The sequence below is a fragment of the Mastigoproctus giganteus genome, chromosome 12 (assembly GCF_048544385.1).
Source record: "Mastigoproctus giganteus isolate SK-2022 chromosome 12, ASM4854438v1, whole genome shotgun sequence".
Lineage (NCBI taxonomy): Eukaryota > Metazoa > Arthropoda > Arachnida > Uropygi > Thelyphonidae > Mastigoproctus > Mastigoproctus giganteus.
The window spans coordinates 133,908,966-133,930,167 of NC_143586.1; the positions used below are offsets into that span (position 1 = coordinate 133,908,966).

Consider the following 21,202-nt stretch of genomic DNA (forward strand, 5'->3'; position numbering starts at 1 on the left):
AAGTATTCTAGAATCGATAAACATTTTTTTTTAAGGATTCGTTTCAGTATTTCCTGGGAAAATCCGCATTCGAAAGACTTTTCTGGTTCCCATATTTACTACATCCGGGAAACGTGACATCATATTTTTGCATATGATTACACCAAAACATTTTTACATTTACGTTGTTCGTATAAGTTTTTTAAAAAGTTTTAATGCTAAAATTTCTATTTATACTCCGGGACAGCCAACTATGGTCAAAGGAGTTTACAATTATAGCAATATTATGATATTTTGTGGCATTATTAGGATTCCAAACCCCTCCTTTAACAATTCTATACTGGCACTCGACCACTGGGCTGCTTTAATGGTGTTTTCATGATTGGCAGCGAGAGTCAAGTAACTGTCAGATGTCTGTCTCTAATATCACAAAGTAATATTACAAGCGATCAAAGTCTGCCTCAGTGGTTAAGTAGGACATGTGGTTCAGACGCCTTCCAGTCGCGAGATACTTGAAAGTTTAAACATGCTTCGCACATGATGTGCATATCTTTAGAATACAGAAAGGGTGCTAAATGGCCAGCTATGAAAATACTAACTGAAGCACCCAACGTTCTAGAAAAAATTCAATGTAATACCCTAATATCTCTTGACACATCTGCTTTGCATATAACATTGATGGATACGTTGAATAAGGATTTTTCAAATAAAAATCTTGGTGAAATAATTTTATTATTTTTAAACATTTTTGAAAAAACTTGATCATTATCTAGTGCTAGAGTACCAGCAGGGGCGTTTGAGTATTCATATACTTCAGTGTAAAAAATTTTGTATCCAAACATAGCATCGATCCACTCCTGAATGAAGGAGGCCAAGCTTTGTTGCATTAGTATCACGGGATAGGAACAGAAAAAGAAAACAACATGTTAGTCTGTACAGAAACTTTTTTATATACACTCCAGCCTAAAAGTTTGGAACTGTGTTTCATTTTTCTTAATTTTCAAAGTTTTTTTTGAAATAGGACCAACTTGTTTACCAACTTTTATTAAAATCAAAAAAACAAATAATATTTTAGAAAATTCTAGAATATTCGAGAATATTCCAGAAAAAAAGTAGATTCCTGATTGTGATAGAACAGTGCAGATTATTTTAGAATATTCTAGAAAGTGGGATTATTTTTTCAATATTATAGAAGATTGAAGATGATTCTAGAATGTTTTGCAATAATATAAATTGAGGTGTAAGAGCTATAACTTATAAAATCGAACACTCATTCAGAAAGAAGAGCGTTTAATGTAAGTTTTGTTGTTTCGTGGTAAATATAGAAAGAAATAAAGAACGGAGAATTGAAAAAAAGAAGTGCTATGAATGTGATAGAACATTGTAGAAGATTTCTAAATGTGGTAGAAGGTTGTAGAAGATTTCTAAATGTGGTAGAAGGTTGTAGAAGATTTCTAAATGTGATAGAAGGTTGTAGATGATTTCTAAATGTGGTAGAAGGTTGTAGATGATTCTAGAAAGCGGGAGTAAGTATTGTTTCAATACTATGAAAGATTTAAGATGATTCTAAAGTGTTTTGCAATAATATAAATTGAAGGATAAGGGCAGTAACTTATAAAACCGAACACTCATCATTCAGAAAGAGTGTTCGTGTAAGTTTTGTGTGTTTTGTGATAAACATGGCAAGAAATAAAGAACGGAGTATTGAAAGAAAACGTGCTCTTGTAACTGTATAAAGAAAGTTATTCTATGAGAAGTATTGACAAACAAAATAGGTGTTTCATTTAAAGGAGACTGCCATTCGACGATTCGAGGGGATTGGCAGATTAAAGAGCAAACCATGATCAATTAAACCGTAACAAAGAAGAGACTTACTGCACCAGAAATTCGCGCTGAGTTCAGTAGGAACATAGAAACTCCCGTGTTTATATCCACTTCGTAAAACTTCGTCTTACAAAAGCAGGACTTCATGGTCACGTAGTGGTCCGAAAACCGACAAATCGAAAGAAACGGTTGGTTTGGACTAAGAGCGATCAACGTTCGACGGTTGAAGAGCGGAAAAACGTACCGTGAACGGATGAATCCAAATTCGAAATTGTTGGATCCAAGCGTAGAGTTTATGTGAGACGATCAACAGAAGAAAAGATGGTAGTACATTGTTTAGTGCCTACAGTCAAGTACAGTGGTGGCCAACATAATTGCAAATTATGGTGTGGCCACCATCCCACCCCACCCCACCCCAATCGCCTAACTTAAACCAAAATAGAGGTTTTATGGGATTATCTAGAATTCTAGATCGTCAAGTCCACGAGAGTCTGCTCATCTTCACAAAATTTATGGGAAACCACAGATCGCTTGGAATAATGTTCAAATTAATCGCCAGAATGCCTCGTCTGTGCAAGGCGGTGATAAAATTTCGTGGAGAATATTTTGATGAAAAATAAATATAGCTGTAATAATAATGATTTCAATATTTTTTGCTCTGAATATTTAATACTTAATAAAAAACCTTAAAATACTTTGTAGTGTGTTGCATCTTTATATTAAACCTTATATAGTCATAGCTAATTTCGCAAAAAGAGAAAAAAAGAAAACCGTTGTCATACGCTGTGATTCTCAACTTTTAGGCCGGGGTATATATATATATGAAATTCGACAAAGTAATGGCGAAGTGCTTGGTCAAAAAAAATCGCTAATATTCTTCAGAAAATATGCGAAACACGAAACACAATCACGCCAATTCAACGTAAATGGGAGATGAAGAAACATTCAGGAACCGTCCTACATAAGATGCAACACATGCTCATGACAAAAACGTACTTTTGTCGCCGATTAACAGAACTGTCTACCGAATTATACCACTATCAGACGGATCTAATGGAAAAATTGTCATATTATAGGTTTGTCTAGTAATTATGGACCTATAAAATGTGTCATACATTTTGCTAAATCAACTGAATTCAGAGTAACATCGTCTTCTACACATGAAAAGTTAGAGAGATAGAAGTTATCCTAACTGGGAATTTAAAAAGTTTATTATACACATCGTTTGTTTGTTTGTTTTTTAAACAGTAATGCGTTTTTATGTAATAGAAACCAAGGAAAATCAAGCAAAGGGGACGGAGTCCCGAGAGTCAACATCAACTCTAGATGATCCCTGAGATCCTTGTTTAAAATATTCTTCTGTACGCTAAGAAGAAACATAGGCACACAACGAGACTACTGCAGGATAAATGAGTTTGTCGGAATAACCAAAGATATAGCAGTAGTAAATGATGCAAGAAAGCAAGCTTATATACAATACTCGACAAAATAAACAGAACGCGTAGAAAACTTAGTGCAGCTTACGATGAAGCGGGAAAAAAATTGGTATGGTGATGTAGCACAGAATATCGATGAAATAAGGAGACTGAAATCAAAAACTTCGGACAGGTATAAGGGACATTTGTAAGGGTTGTATAAGAATTACCGAAAAGGTCACATTAGAGAAGTTGGTACAAGATGCTCTAAAATATGATCACATGATATAATTACGGCGTATGATCCCCTCCAACGATTAAACAGGCCTGACAGCGGTGAATCATGCTCGATATAAGGGTGTCTATAAGATTCTGTGGCAACACATCCCATTCTCATCCCATCTCATCAACCAACCGAACAATCCTACAACCTTCTCAAACACCCTATGGGAGGCCACTATGGCCTCAAGGAACATTGTCGGCAAAATTTCCAACTGGCGTGGACTATATCGGATCACAGGGTTATTTCCTTCCAGCTAAGCCGATCTCTAGCTAGATCCCCAGCCATACGAGTCATGTTAAATAGATATTCAATTGAAAAGGCGAACTGGGACGTCTTCAGGACAACCCTAACTAATGAAACCCAACCCCACCTACTTCCCGACAACGCAGATGCCCTCGAAAGACAAGTCACTGATCTGATCACAATAGCCTGCAACTTGTCAATCAAAAGGAAAAACCCTGCCCCGGGCGCAAAGCCGTGGTGGAGCCCAGAGCTGCATAGGTTGCACTGAGAAGTCATTATAAGAAGAAAGACTTTCCAGCGTGCCCAGAGGACCTAGCCGGCACGTGAAGTGGAGGCGTTCAGACAGAACTACAGGGAAGTGCGAAACCAGTACACGGCCCTGATCCGCAAACGAAAACAAGAATCTTGACAACACCTGGTCACCACCACTGGCAATACCGACCCCTGGGGAGTGGTGTACAAGATCACCACACAAACTACCCAGAGGAGTAGTCACCACTGCAACCAAGTCATTACAAGGTATGGAAGCAACCACCTGGCAGCAATCCATAACAAACATTTTGAACGCCATCCTACAACCAGCAACAAACCCGATCACTCAGGAACAAAAATCCCTCTATGCAGAGAATGAGATTTACCACACTGAAGAGCAGGAATCTCGCTTTGACTTAGGAGAACTACAAACTGCTGCGGCCCTAATCAAAGATAGGAAATGCCCAGGACCGGACCTGCTGGAGTCGGAGATTATAAAGAAAACAGTGGAGTGTGCCCCCTAATTAATACTTCATCTATTCAATACCTGTCTACGTGGTGATCATTACCCAACAGATTGGACGTCGGCCAACGTAAAATTAATCCTGAAGAACCCGACGAAACCACCTGAAATCCCGAACTCCTACCGTCCGATCGCTCTCCTGTCGGTACTTAGTAAACTCTATGAAAGGCTACTCTACTACAGACTTCTCAAACACTACAACAATGCAAACGTGGCTTCTCACAGATAATTTGGATTCAAAAGGGCCACTCCACTGTGGTTGCACTCCACAATCTCCTTGAAGCATTAGCATTAGCATTAGTAGAGGCATATGATGCAAGAAAGCAAGCTTATTCAGCATCAGCCAAAAAAAAAAAAAAAAATACCACTCCCATTTCACCCTTCCGTTCGCTCGAAATACCTGTCCAGTTGAGCCTTAAATTTGTTTAGGCTATCAACTTCAACAACAAGTGATGGAAGTCGGTTCCACCAACCAACCACCCGCTGGCCAAAGGCAAATTTCCGCACATCTATCCGACATCCGTCCTTCCTCAATTTGAATTTATGCCCTCTGAGCTGATTATTCTGAGCAAGATGAAGAATCCCATTGGCATTGAGCATGCTCAAACCATTCAAAGCCTTATACACGTCTATCAGATCACCTCGCCGGTGCCTTTCTTCGTAAGAGCAACCCTTTGTTCCATTCACTAATCTTGTTGCCCTTCTCTGTACTCGTTCCAGCAGCTCTACATCCTTCTTGAAATGAGGCCTCCAAACCTGTATACAGTACTCAAGATGTGGCCTAACCATTGCCTTATACAAGGAAATATCACCTCCTTATCCCTGCTAGAAAAATTCCTGTATATCATTGACAAGACACCATGAGCTACTCTTGCAGCTCGTCTGCACTGCTCAGAGAACTTCATATCTGCCTGCACAATTACCCCCAGGTCCTTTTCATTCTCCACCACTGTCAGTGTAGTACCGCAGAGTTGATACGTTGCTCTGGGGTTACTGTTTCCCATAAGTAGTACTTTACATTTGTCAAGGTTAAATTTCATTTGCCACCTCTCAGCCCATCTGTTCAACCTTTACAGATCCTGTTGCAGCAGTATAGCGTCAGTGGTGTCCTTAACAACCCTGCCAACCTTTGTATCATCTGCAAACTTGGACATTAAACTTGATATCCCATCATCAATATCATTCATAAACACCGAAAACAACAACGGACCCAACACTGAACCCTGAGGAACTCCACTAATAACATTAGTCCACGTTGAGCAGTGTCCATTGATTACCACTCTCTGTCTTCTGCCACTCAACCATCCCCTTATCCATAGCAGCAATTTGCCTCCAATACCACACTGCTCCAATTTGTGCAGCAGTCTTCCATGTGCAACAGTATCAAAAGCCTTTCTAAGATCCAAATATATAATATCAAAGTTATTCCCTGCATCCAGTTCTTTTGTGACTACATCATAGTATCCAATCAAATTGGTCAGGCAAGACCTGCCCTTAACAAAACCATGCTGCGTCTGAGCTATAACTGAATTCTTGTCTAGATGATCCTGCAGTGCTTCTTTAACCAGTGCCTCCATTAATTTACCTGGAACAGAAGTTAAACTAATAGGTCTATAATTACTTGTGTCAGCCTTTGATCCTCCTTTGTGAATTGGGGTTACATTTGCACATCTCCAGTCTATGGGTACCTCCCCTGAGTCCAAAGAAGCTCTCGTAATTATGGCTAGGGGTTTGCTTACTTCCTTTGCTGCCTCCTTTAATATAACTGGATAGAACTTTTAACTTTTTTAACTAATAGCATAATCCCTCCTCCCCTCCTGTCCTGTCTATCCTTTCTATACACATTGTATTCCCCAAATTCCAGTTCCGCATTTCTTATATCTGTGTGACACCACGTCTCTGATATCCCAACAATAAGCAGTAGGAATTACTCAAAAGAAATACTTTCTGGTCATCGCTGTCGACTTTGCTGGGGCGTTCGACTCACTTTGGCGGCCGAGCGTCCTAGGCAGACTGTACCAATCAAAGCTTCCAGTAAACCTACATAATTCGATCAAAAGCTACCTTTCCAACAGGTCAATCACTGTCAATGCTCCATATATGAAAATCATCAGACAGGTGTACAGAGGATGCCCACAGGGCTCTGTTCTGGGCCCATTCTTGTGGAATCTTGTCCTTGATGAATTCCTTGGCATGGACCTTGGAGAGGTCACCTCTCAGGCCTATGCAGATGATCTGATTATCACCCTTACCGGCGATTCTAGGGCACGACTGGAGACTTTGGCGAATAATGCACTACAGAAGCTACAGGACTGGACTAAACTCCATAACCTCACCATCTCTGCCACCAAAACAGATTCTATTCTTCTGAAAGGAAGTCTCAATGAAGCCAGACCGCCACAGATAAAAATCGACAATAGGACCATAAAATTCTCCACTCAACTTAAGTATCTAGGAGTTATCCTTGACATTAAACTGAATTTCCAGCCACATCTTAAATACCTAAGAAGAAAGATACGCAATTACACCGCCCTTGTCACCAGAGTTACCAGACGGGACTGGGGACTCAATAGGCACACTCTGTCCTTATTCTATAAAGTGGTATTTACCCCGATTATAACGTACGCAGCAGGCATCTGGTACCCGAAAGCAATCGCTGTTAGTGGTAGAAGAATCCTCGACTCTCTGCAAAGAAACATCCTGCTCGCTACTACCCGTGCCTGCTGCACTGTCAGTACCCATGCTCTGCAAATCCTGGCAGGTGCCATGCCACTGGACCTGAAGGTGGTCCGCTGTGGACTACTCTTCCACCTCTCGAAAGCAAATTCCAATACCATCCTCGACTTCATAACATACCCTGTAAACGACAGAACAGCAGAAAAGAAGCGTCTCCTCACGCATCTGCAGCAGGCGTGGCAAGCGAGATGGATTACTTCCAACAAAGGCAAAATCACTAGAAAGTTCTTCCCTTACATTAACAGGGTGTTCCCCAGGCTTCCCCCCTGGTTTTCACCTGACCTTTATACTACATACCTGTTAACTGGTCATGGATCATTAAAGGCAAACTGGCGGCCCTGGGAATCAACGATGATCCCACTTACACCTGTGGTGGGACTGAGAGTTGGTCGCACCTTATGTACGACTGCCCCCTGTATGAGGATCTACGCTGCACCTTCATCACTTCCTTGACCTACGTACCCAAAGATTAAGAAACACACCTGCTTGATAGTAGGTAGGAATATACAGCTTTTATGCGTTTCGCACAAGAGCTCTTCAGCCGAAGGAAATCCTTATCTACAGTTCCTGTACCGGTACCACAACGGTCCCAAGGAAGACAACGGACGGTTTGAGACCATGATGGACTTTCATCCAGACTAGACAATCATGAACTTGACCGTCACATCATCAAACGGACAACTGTCCGAAGATTGGAGTTTGAAAGCTGCCATTGGATTGAATTAAACCCCTGGATTGGACACCACCCGATGTCAATGACAGAGGCGCCAAATGGCGATCCTATCTGTGCTCCCTTGTACAGTCACTTTCGACCCCATTCCTTCCCCTTTCTTCGCCTTCGCCTGATGGATGTGTCCACTAATTGGTTGGGGATGCCTTCGCCTATATCCCCTTACTCTTACTTTCATTCCCCCTCTTCTTCTGTACACCCTGTACTATCTCACTCTAATAGCTTTTTTTTCTTTTTTTTTAAATTAATCAATTAATTTATTCATTTTATTATTATTTTTTTATTATTTGTATCGTTTTTTTTTTTTTGTTTTTTTTTAACTTGGTCTCTGCTCAGGAAGCTGAGGCGACCTTGACGGAGACTAGCCAGAGAATTATGGGCAGCCTGGCTACCTCCTAGTGGTGTGTGCGGGCAACATGGGGTTCAACCAGGGGCCCTGCGGCCAAATGCCAGGACACACAACAGAACCCAACACAATACTACCCATCCAACACACAACACTTTTCTGGCATCTACAGTAGTACTGTATTTCTTCACAGTGTACATATGGCGCAGATGTGGGAAACCACAGGTGGTGCCTGACCCTAACACTATATGCACTATGCACATCCCATTCTTCCACAAGCACAGACCTTAGCTGACAAGTGACCAAGAAGTTAGCTGTCGGCGTGCAATGCGACGCCCAAGGGTATCTCACACATGTTCGATCGGATTTTAGTCTAGTGATCATGCTGGCCATGGCAGCATTGGAAATCTTCAGTTTATAGATATTCCTCCACCACCTGAGCTTTATGTGCACTGGCGTTGTCGTGCATGTAAAGAAATCAGGGCCAACAGTACCCCTAAAAATTCATACATTGGGTTCGAGGATAGATCTGTCCTAGGTACCTCTATATAGTTACAGTACTCCTATCCAAAACGTGAAGGGCTACAGCCGTTGCTCATTTTTCCGCCCCACACGAGAACAACGCCCACCGTAAATATCCCTTTTACTGATGTCGGAGGGATGGTACCGCATTCCTCGTTGGCTCCAGATGAAATAACGTCTAGAATATGTTTGCAGATTAAAACGGAACTCATCAGAGAACAGAAATGTACCCCCTATTTGTCAAGGCTCCAAGTCACATGTTCCTGGCACCAGTTTCGACGAACTCTGTGGTGGTTTGGAATTAATGAGATGGAAACCACTGGCTTCCTTGAATAGAGTCCACTGGAATTGAGCCTTCTTAACAAAATCCGGTTGGAAATATTTTCAACTGTGGACCCAGCAACCTCAAGACACAGTTGATAACAGGACACAGTAGGGTTCCGTCTTGCTGTTAAAGCCATATAGCGGTCTGTTCTGGTTGACATAGTACTCGGGTGACCTTGGCCAGCTCTTCTTGTAACGGTTCCTTTCTCCCGAAACTGCTTCACATGTGGACATGTGTTTTTGTAAAGGGCGACCGCTTCATAGTGCCAAGAGGACATTGCGCGACACTTTAAGCCAAGGCGCCTCCGTAGCCAGGTGGGAAGGAGCAGCAGTGCGTAGCACACGCTTTTTGATTAGACCGGGGTTCGAACCCGTCACCACCAAATACGGAGAATGCGGAAAGGTCAAGGAATGACCACCGCATATTCCCGGAGCAATATGGCCATAGTTGCTAATGCTCCTAAAAACCTAACAACAACACACTTTAAGCCAACGTACAAATTTTTTGTATACCTCCGCCTGCAACTGCCCTGCTTCAAATCGTCCACCGGGCTGCCATCTCAAAGAATCATCTAAGCGACGATGACTTACTATTCTGAGTATTGAAGATGTTGCTGTCCCATTCAGCAAGTCAAAAAACGGAAATAAAGTGATATGGTTGCAACCCGTAAGGTGGTAGATCGATTTCTATTGGTTATTCGGAACTGGATGCCAGGATGCCTATTATATCAAATATTAGCCTTCGGCGAGCAGTGTAGCATCACACATTTCACTTATTCATATCCTCCAAGAATTTGTCTAGTTCTTACTTGAATTTATTCAAACCATCCACTTCGACAACAAAGTCAAGGTCAAGGTGTATTTGTTTAATTTCGGTCTCCAGGGTTTCCCCTATATATCACTGTAGCTTCTGAAATGGCAAAAGGCCAAGGCCGGCAAGTGTATGTATGTAAGTGTGTTTTTATAATGAGTGTTGAGTGCCGGCACCTGGCGACTTCGCAGCCAGGGTCCACTTTTAACCAGAAACACTTACTGCGGCTATTAGGCAAGCCTGGGAGCCCCGAGTCCACTTCGACAACAGATGGAAACTTTTTCCTACAATTAACTACTCGCTGGCTGAAGACAAACTTCTCTACATAATTATGTACCCTACATGCGTACAAGCGCCGAATGTCGGCGGAGTGGATGCTAAGGAAGTAGAATTCAAATAAAATGGATTTAATGATTTTTAAATACAGGTTCTTCCAAGTAAATTTCGGGAGAAAACAGCACAATTCCTTCATATGATGTGCAGTTGGTGGTACATGTTACCAGTAGAGCAAATGGCATTAAACTAGTACAAACAAAGTATAGTAAAAAAAAAAGCAACAACAAAACTTATAAAGGGTTATCAAAAATTTCGATAAGATTATTTGTCTCGGTGATTTGCCTTCACTATCCCAGCGTTTGACTACCTGTGGTGTAATCATCCTAAGATGGTGATCACACTATACGCAATTTTTGGCGATTTTTTTCATCTCGTGACATTTGCTCTACAGGTAACAGTAGAACATAAGCCTCAGGCTTCCTTGCACCATATAGCTAATAATAATAATACAATACAATTTATTTTTATCAAGAGAATAATAATAATAATACAATACAATACAATTTTATTTATCAAGAGAATTCGTTTACAATAAATGAACTTGTTAAGAAAAGTAAATTTCTTGACAATAAGTTGTAATTCTTCCTTTACAACAGTTTTGTACAAATTTGTTATCTTACAGCAAAGACTATGAAGTCACTACACATAGTATATTCCACACTGTAAACAGAGGTAGTAGTTTATCTGCATATCAATTCTAATCTACTGTGTCATTGAGTATCAAGAATTTTCTTATTAGGAATTTTAATTTGGAGATGGGGTAACTTCTCCTGAGCCTGAAATCAATGCTAGCCAACAAGTAGTTTATTATATACATTGTGTGCCTATCTCCAAATCTATTTAGTATCCTAGGGTGAGGCAAAGTAATTGCTTTTCGGTTCCTTAAATTTTGTGAGACATTTCTTTGCAGATTCGACTCTTCAAAAATAGTGTTAAGAGTTTTTAAGAATAGATTTAACTTCAGTTTTTGAACTGGATAAAGTATTTTATGTTTCAACAAAAATTGCCTTCTCTTGTTCAGGTCATTCCAAGAGTTTGTCCCCATTAAAAGTTTCAGAATCCTATTCATTAAGTTGTTTATTGCCCTTATTTCTGTTTTATTTGCTCGTGCCCATATATTTACTAAATAATTGAGTTGGGAGTCCACTAATGCATAAAATAAGGTAACTTTTGTTCTAAGATTTAACTTAATCTTAATGTAGTAGAAAAAGTACACATAAAATCTCATTTTTTTGTACAAGTTTGTTATATGCATTACCCAACTTAGACTGTAGTCAAATAATAATAATAATATTCCACTTATGGTAACTCTTCATTTTTTTGATTCAATAAAACTCTCATTGAAAGAAAAAGAATAATAAATGTGTAAGTGCACAGTCTGCGTGAGGAAGATTTGCATTTTGTGGCAATTTTAGTAATCCATTTTCGGAGAATTTGTGAAACAACTGCGAGTACAGAAAGATCTCAAGGGATTCAGTAGATGAGAATTAAATTTTAGCCGTGACTGAAATAGTGATTAATCATCTACAGCGATACCACCTCAAGTTCCTGCAATGCCTCGAAACTTCGCAACGTAAGAAATTCGCCAGAAATCACATACAGTGTGACCGCAGCGTAAGGTTTCATAAAAGCATTTTCATACCAGAGAGTTTATTATGCCCCCCCCCCCCTTTATGTTAGGAATTTAATCAAAGCAGTGAAGTTCAAGATCTGATATCCAGCAGAGCTTACTACGTCTTGAACCTGTATTCATTTCATAACCATCGAAACTGAAGTAGTTTATGTGAAAGACAATTATGAATAGAAGGTTTCTTAGAGTTATGATATTTTATTTTATTTCAATCAAAGTATACACAACAATTGACCCATTTACTGCGTACAGCAATGGAGAAAAAGAAAATACAGTTAATAATAAAAAAAAAAACAATACTAAATCAATACAACAAACAATTGATTGCCATGTTTCAGTTTGATGTCCAACACCTAAAGGATTTTCAGGTTCTTCGAGTTTTGATACAGCCACGCAGCAGAATCATTCTTTAAAAAGACTTTAAGAAAAAAGTCCATTAAAACTTGAAAACGGCTATCCATTTTTAACCTGTTCGCTTACACATTTCTTGATTAAAAACAACGAATGCAAGTAATGTGATTGTGGAAAAGATGTTTTGCTTATTTCTGTCATAAGTCATGTTGTCAAGTGTAACACGTGTCTTCCCGCTTGGTATTTCCTAGCGAGAGGGAGAACGAAAAAATAAAAAAATAAATAAATAAAAAAGGTGGGGGAATTATCAAACACAATGTTCCCCCGAGCTATCCTTAGCTATAGCTGAAAACGACGCAGCTAACGCGGAGATCCCTTTATTGAGTACCCAGGGAAGGAGAGAATAGAGGCGGTAGCTTGAATACGTCTGGGTACAGGAAACCCACCCCTCAAAGTACCGTTACTATACGAAATGTCCTATTTCTCAGATTTTCAAGGTCTCTGGTATAACATCTAGCTCGATGGAGAAGGTCGTGAATTTTTTTTTTATTATTATAACGCGTACTCATTTAAAGTTGAAGATAAACTAGAAATATATATAACTGTAAAAAAAAATAAATATATAATTAAAAAAAAAAAGGCTATTAACATCTGCTTGTTCCGGCTATTATTATCATCACATCCATTAACATCTGCTTGTACCGGACTATTATTACGCCATCCATTTAGAAACATTATTATATTATCTTTTCCACACAGTCAGTAAAGTAGATAAAAACAAACATAGACTTTCCGGAAAAGATACCGTAAACTCAGATTAAGTATCGTAACTCCTTAAAAATAATTCCTAATAACTTGTTAAAACAAATTTGCAGTTGAATTGCCAGTATCGTTATTTGTTTACCGTGAACTCCCATTTACAAATAATGAATTAAATAAATTGAACTGGTTCAGAAATAACGATGTCCTTGTATTTTCATAATATTCAGTTATTTTTTGTGCGTGCAGTTTCTAACAATTCCTTAATCATATTCCTGAAAAAAGTTAATTATATCAGCGCACACCAAAATATTCTTTATTCACTTAATATTATTTTTATTTATTTATTTCGCCCTCAATCAGAAATATATTTATATTGTGCTTGAAAATTTACCACGTCTCTCTTGCTCCCTGTGTAGTAAATATAGGATGTTCGTGAAATAATAGCCAAATTCAGGGGTTGTCCTTCATGGTATTGAGTCGTATTTCAGTAGGTAATAACAGCAGCTAACGGTATAATATTTGTTATTATATATCACAGTAAAAGTTCTGCTAGCAAAACCTGTGGCATATTAACCCTTAATTTTAACCCATCAGTAAGTTAAAAATCTTCAGGTAGATAACCTTCATCGCATTAGTTTTCTCTTCAGTTTTTATTTATTATAATCAGCCCTCGTCAGTATCACAATTTACACGCATGCGACAGATAAGAGCGGGGGAGGGGAAATAAAATTTTGACGTGGGGGGACAGAAAGCAAAAAAAAAAAAAAAAAAAAAAAATTAAGTAACCTGTAACTCTTCAGTTAATTGGCTACGCTACTAGTAGATGGTTATGAAAAACTGGGCCCACACATTATATATTTTAGGCCGTACCTAATGTTCAGTAACAACTCTAAAAGATTTTATAACTCATATTTTGATATGATTTCCTATGCCACAGGTATGGGGAACATCCTAATTAGTGGTACGAGATTTTTTGAAAAGGCTCACGCCCGTATTTGTTAGTTAAACAAAATATACTTTCTTTTTTGCAGTTCTGTTTGAGAGCTTTGCAAAAGTTGTAGCCTGCAGAACTTCATGAAAAGACATTTAGGGAACATTTTACATGCGGTATGCTGCATGTTTTTCTCTACGCTAGTGCTTGTTTAAATTCGTTCACGTGAAGGACTCATGAATACAAAAACGCTTGCCAACCGGTTACACCTACTGTAGCACATTTGTGTTACAATGGAAGGACAGTACTACAGTAGTTGGCAAGTGTGTACTCTCTGGAAATTTTTGGTAAACTCAATAACTTCTTGGAGTGCTTTCTTAAATTTCGACCAATAGCGACTCTAGTCGAAGTAGCGGATTTTGTTTCTTGAGATCAGAGCACATCTTGTCTTCTGGCGCAGCTATGTTTTAATAGTAGCTGCCATCTACACAACACAAAGAGGAACTGGCATATAAATGAATGAATGTTATGTGTCGCATTTTATATTACATGTTCAATTATATATAAAAATGTTTTAACATTTAATTCACCATGTGCTACGTAAGTGTGAGGATGTTGCAGACGCGCCCACTGAATCGTTTATTCCATCAATTCCTGTATCGACCGCGAATACCCATGATGCATTTTGTCTCCAGGGATGTCGTTGGTGATGGGGCGACAGACAAATACGAGTTATTTACACATGGCAGATCTGGCAGTAGCTAGCCTAAGGAAATTGTTTTTAATGTTTGTACTTGTTGGAGGAAAAAAGGAACCAGCGATTAATAGAGAATCTCTTGATAAACCAGTACATGAGTATCATATTTGATGATTAATTCTGTTTTATCTGTCAGTCGCGCCCACAGAAATTCTGTTTTTCGGGGTGGGGGGAGGAATTCGTACTTTCTACATATCTTATCTTAAAAGGGTCAACAAAAATTATATAAATTTTTGTCGATCCTTATATATTGTAAATTCAAATTTATATTATATATAACCCAGGGGCTCACATCTGGTGAGTATGGGCTTGGCAAACCCAGGGTCTTGAGCTAGATATCAGAATTCTTCTCTTTCTTGGTGATTCCTTTCTACTTCTGACACACACACACACACACTCTCCCTCTCAGGGTAACTCTTTTTTTTTTTTTTTTTTTGGCTGGTGCAGCATAAGCCTCAGGTTTCCTTGCACCATATGGCTAATAATAATATAAAATAAAACTAAATGTTGCTGGGGAGGCTTTAACCTATGGTATCTGTTAATTAAGGAGAAATAATATTGGTCCTGTAGTGTCCGGACCTGTGTTCGTTATGCCATGAAAGAGACATTAACGTGGAGCTGTTATAACTGGTACGACAATTTCAGTTTGTCGTAATATGATTCATAATCTTAGAGATAGTTTCCAATTACTGCGAATGACATATATCATCACCGTTATATTGTCTTTCCCTAGAAATAATGGCTGAAACTGCCATTGCTGTCCTAACTACGCATATGGTTTGAACCATTAGGGCTAATTCACCGTTATATTGTCTTTCCCTAGAAATAATGTCTGAAACTGCCATTCCTGTCCTAACTACGCATATGGTTTGAACCATTAGGGCTAATTCCATACTTTCCGCCAATGAAATTTATATTTCAAGGCACCAAATTTGTTTTAATGTGATTTGCCGTCGTAGATGACAAGGCAACATTTGGATGAAGTAAGTGAATATGTTTAACTGTATGATATTTTGACGTTAGTGTATCCTCACAAAAAATATATTTATTCTTATTTATTCAAAATTGAATACTACTATTGAATGTTGAAGCTATTTCCAGAAGCACAAAGTTACAAGATCCATCCGTTTGACACCATAACGCACTGGAGGGTATGGTGGATTATACAGTAACTTGCACAATTTTTATGATAATAACTAAGATATGACATGTAACGAAAATGTAATGTACCGAGTCAGCTAGATTCAACAGATACAAGAATTAATTTTTAAATTCATATAACGGGTGACTTCATAAATCACGTGCATTAAAAGGAAATTTTTTCTTGTAGTTTACTTTGATCGGTCCGACATTTTCCGAATTATGGGTTAGAGATTGCTAGTATATGAGTTGGAGTTAGTAATGTTGTAATTGACTTGCGTGTTGTAATATAGCAGTTCTATAGGCCTTACTAGAGCATAAGGTGAGTATGGGCTTGGCACACCCAGGGTCCAGAGCTGGATATCGTCATTCTTCTCTTTTTTGGTGATCCCTTCTTACTTCTCTCTCTCTCTCTCTCTCTCTCTCTCTCTCTCTCTCAGGTTACTTAATTTGTTTTAGCTTGTGCAGCATAAGCCTCAGGCTTCCTTGCACCATATGGCTAATAATTTGTTCCACTCTATTCGGAATCCATTTAGGATCGATTTAGTAAAAATAAACGCATAATAGAATTTATTCCAGCTTAACACGCGTATAAATGAGGTAAAATAAAGTGCAACTTTCACAAAATATTAAAGTAACTATGATGAAGTATTTACGATCTAAATTAAGTTGTAGCTTACAAGAATTAATTTATTAGTCACTATCAAATCACCACTAATGGTATTAGCTTTTCCCCAGTTAGTGTAGTATTTGATAAAAATTAATTTATGTGAACGGAAGGTTGGGACCCTCAAAGATAAATGTGTCACTTGTCAAATATTAACTGCTTGCTTTTGAAATAGTTTATTGATGAAACGCATTTTAATAAGTACACGTCTGGTCAATAAATCTATAAAAAAAAAATCGATGCAATCTTGCTATCTCTCTCTATTGCTGTAAACCTTCCAAAGCGTATATAATCAAATTATAAGAAGCCGAAATAAGGTCCGCGTATTCCAAAATGGGCAAAACAAAAGACATTCGAGAGCGAAATAAACATCTGTTTTTGAGAAATAAAGTGATCTTAGAATAAATATATAGTGCTTCATATGCTTTTCTTTAGAAGATATAGATAGGAATATTAATAAATTTCCACGCCAGCACTTTTCTTTAGCAGTGAAATGACAAGATTAAAGTGCTAAACACACACTTTTAAATCCAAGGGAGATTATGGAGTAAAATAACAGCACGGGCGATTTGGCCTTATCCAGCCAGGCTTCAGATATTAAAAAGGAACACTCAAATCTGTGTGATTTGTGAATTCTTTTGTTTCCAGTACAATGGTTATATTCCGTCATACTTCTCTATACATGTATAAAAATACAATGTATAAAATCTCTGCACTTCTGTAACAGCGCATTGACATTATATTGAGTCTATGCTAAGCATAATATGGGAAACCAGTGCAATGTTTAAATATATTTTATTCGTCGGTGAAACAGGTTATTTTTAATTTATTTTTCTTTTATCTTCTACAGGTGTGCTCCCAGGATTTGTCTTTGGAGAGGGCTGAAGATCATAGCTTTTCTCCACGTCAAAGCAAAGACGTGGAGAAAAGTATTTATTATTATTATTATTTTTTTGTCTTGAACAGTTCACTTCAGTGGATGTTGAAGCCCAACAGATATTCCCTTCCCACCGAATGCGCCCATGACCTTTTGAATCTGTCCGAATATCTGTTTTGTCAGATTTAGTTTGTGTTAAGGAAGTTTTCCAAATTTATTTACAATTTCTGTTGGTGAAACAGTTTCTTGTTATTACGAGGAAACCGAACTTGCTACGTAGGTAACTGGTTCAGTTATTCACTTAAGCAGAGATCTTTTACGATATCTGAACAGGCTACTTTTGTCTTTGCGCCATAAAAAAAAAACCAAACCAAGCTACTTTTGACATGAATTAATCGTTTTAATCCATAATTTCATTTGTTGAAGTTATATAATTTCGTGTCGCGTATCCAGTATAATACATTTTGGTAGATATTCAGGACCCTTGCTATCTCTCTCTGTGGTTGTCCAACTTTCTCCTTGCTGAGTGCTCTCCACAATGATTTACTCATGTGATATTTGTGTTGTGGTACCATGAAAAGTTTCTCAGAGGGGGGCTTGGTATCCGTAAACAATTTGAGTGACGTAAGATCAGACTTCTTTCTTTCTGACGTTGTCTAGCAATTAAAAGGTTACGTTATTTGACGTTGCCAATTAAAACAGGTTACATTATTTAGTTAAGTAATGGATTATTTGAAAGGATGAATATGCTCAGTGAGAAATCCCTGAGTGTTACCTAATTTCCCACATTGGGTCTATGAGTAATTCCTACAGTTAATTCCATTTCAGGGCCAGCTCAAGGGTATATGGCGCCTCTAGGCCATATTGACTGATAGCGTCTCCCTCCCGCGGATGCAAATATTTTTATTTTTTAGAATGATTAATTTTATCAATTTGTGCTAGTACCTACTCGACTATACCTTAAAGCCGGCCCTGTTATATTTACGTTCATAAGTAAACCACTGTCCGGTAATTGTAGGATGTGTCATATTATGACTGCATTTATATATATTGTGTGTGTGTGTTATATAAGTATTCCCTTAAAAGTTATGGATGGTGTTACCTAATTAATCACAATGCTTTGGACTTTAAAGAAATTGTTATGAATATTCTGCAGTATATTATAGAAATCGGGCCTTACTTGCTAGTACAGTAGTCTATTCGATATTAGCCAAAATACTTGGTTATGGTTCCGAGTTATTTATTATTCAGGCACACCCAGTATTTTCCTTTGGGAAGCAAAAGCCTGTTTTGACATAGAAAATTACTGTTTTTTTTTTTTTTTTTGTTTTGATTGAGTCTCTTTTGGGGAGGGGTAGGGGAGCCAGAACAGTTCGGTAGCTGAGATGTTTATCACTTTGTGGAATGCTCTAATAAATCACCTTGAATGTTTCAAGTAATTTCTTTGTTGATAAAAAAAAAAAAAAAAAAAAAAAGTTTTATAATTTTAAAATATTCTTGATGAAATATACATAACTTCGTTCACTGAAAAGTCGGCAAACTTTATGTAGCCATCTGTCTGGAACATCTCAAGCCAAAATGGTGATACAGTATATTGTGGAAACCTTAAACTTCAATCTCTAAAATTTGTTTCAAGCATAACCCTTGTCTTTCCTTGGATGAAGAAGGAGGAAGCCATACAGTTTGTTTTAACCGGCTCCATTGGGGGACTGAGGAGAACGTAAAAGGCAGAGCAAGATCAAAACGGTAAACATTACATTCGGGCCATTAATAAGCAGAAGACAGTTATAATCTCGACGGTGGCTTACTTGAGCAGGAAACTTGGGGATTGGGAGGAGCTGGAGCCAATCATCACAAAAATGGCTAAATATTTCGCAGTGATTGCTAAATACGGCTAACGATTGTATTCATTGTTGAAATTATTAATTGTAAACTCTACTGACTTAGTGGGACTAATGGGGAATAAACAATGTTTCTCCAACTTCCTTTCTCTTTTATATACTGTACATACCGGGTGAATACAAGTCATCACATACACTTTTTTACAGTTTCTGAAGACTGGCTGCGCTATAGCGAGTTTTTAAACAGCAGCTCCCTAATTATCTCTATCCAATGGGGACTCTATAAACAAATTTAGTTATTCAATGTGAACAACGTTACATAAAAAGCTTCGGAACCGCTGGAATAGAAATCGATTACAGCATAAATCCGACTATTCTGTAACTATTACGGACTTGTAATTACAATGAGCGATTTTTTAAATTACTAAAATCGCTAAATATAATTAGCATAAGGGAAAACATATGGAATGAAAATTGCCAGTAAGGACTTTTGACTCGTCCAATATGTCAGTAATTGGTTGTATCTGTGGTTAGGTAACTTAGGTTGCTCTCATAAATATACTCTAGCAATCATATATTCTGTGTGGTTACAGAGTACATGCTTATATTCTGTGTGCGGGATGGAAACAAGCAGCTCTTACAAAATATCACCTCTCTTTATAGAATAAATTCTCCCATGGCGCAGTACTTGCCTTACTATTTTGAGATATAAATTATTTGGTTGTTTCTACATTTCCATGAATTAAACTTATTGCTTTAATATATCGATAATACCGATTTATTATTTTTATTAGCTGTATGGTGTAAGGAAGCCTGAGGCTAATGCTACATCAGCCAAAAAAAAAAAAAAAATCCCGAGTTATTCTAAGAGAGAGAGAGAGAGTCAAAAGTAGAAGGAAATCACCAAGAAAGAGAAGAATGATGATATCCACCTCAGGACCCTGGGTGTGCCAAACCCATACTCACAGATGTGAGCCCCTGGGGTTGAAAATGCATTAATTAATTCATTAATTTCTATGAAGATTTCTCTTCACAAATATCGGCATTATGCGCGATACGTTTTGACTTTATCATTTTCCCTACATTTTTTTAATATCTAATATATCCTGTTTCTTATTTTCGTTAGCAACCTTTTCGTCACCTAATGCAATCGAAATGCCAATGGTGAATACCGTACTATTACTGCGCGATTTAGTTGATCCGATACATTTACTGTTCACCATGGCCAACGCCCCACTAAAATGGATACTTTTATATTTCATTTAGAAGGTAAATTTTAGGAGGTCATTTATTTTACATTTATTTGTTATATAAAGATTGGATAAAGTTAAAAATGATTATAAATATCTTAATATTTTTATATATTTCCTTTAAAGATTGAAAAAGTCATTTCGAAACCATATGGGTATCGACAGTATACGGAACAGCCTTGGTAGTATAAGTACCTGGGAAGAAGAAGCTGACGTCAAAAGTTGGTAGATGCTTTGCTTCAACAGTGTTTGAACGAGCATCTCCACGTTCTTATTCCCTGCCTTTGTCCTCTTCTTACCAGCAGTTGAATTCTGAAGCTATAGATCCCGGTGAAGATGGCAGCCAGTCAACCTCGCCAGAATTATCACTCCGATTGCGAAGCAGGCATTAACAAGCAAATTAACATGGAGCTGTATGCCAGTTATGTTTACTTGTCCATGGTAATTATATTTTTGTGATTAGCATTTATAAACTATTTCCATACATTTTGTGCGTATCAGCTGAACAAGTATGTATTCGAACACGAGCAGATAATTTATTATGCATTTATTTACGCATTGGTGAACTTAGATGAGGAAACATAGGTGTGTATTACAACAGCATTTCCCGTTAGGAGATATGCCACGGAGTCATGAATATAAATATCTACGAATATGGTAGAGGAACTAAGT

The 21,202-nt window shown here is 38.0% G+C and overlaps 1 protein-coding gene across 1 annotated transcript in view; it reads left to right on the plus strand.

Annotated features, from left to right (window-relative positions):
- Positions 1 to 20,714: 20,714 nt before the first annotated feature.
- The window catches only part of LOC150077441 (soma ferritin-like), a 70,708-nt gene continuing 70,220 nt past the window's right edge, over positions 20,715 to 21,202 (plus strand). The window contains exon 1 of the mRNA XM_090386456.1: positions 20,715 to 20,971. Coding sequence (XP_090242582.1) covers positions 20,867 to 20,971 — 105 coding nt within the window. The 5' untranslated portion in view covers positions 20,715 to 20,866. The remainder of the gene's footprint in view (positions 20,972 to 21,202) is intronic.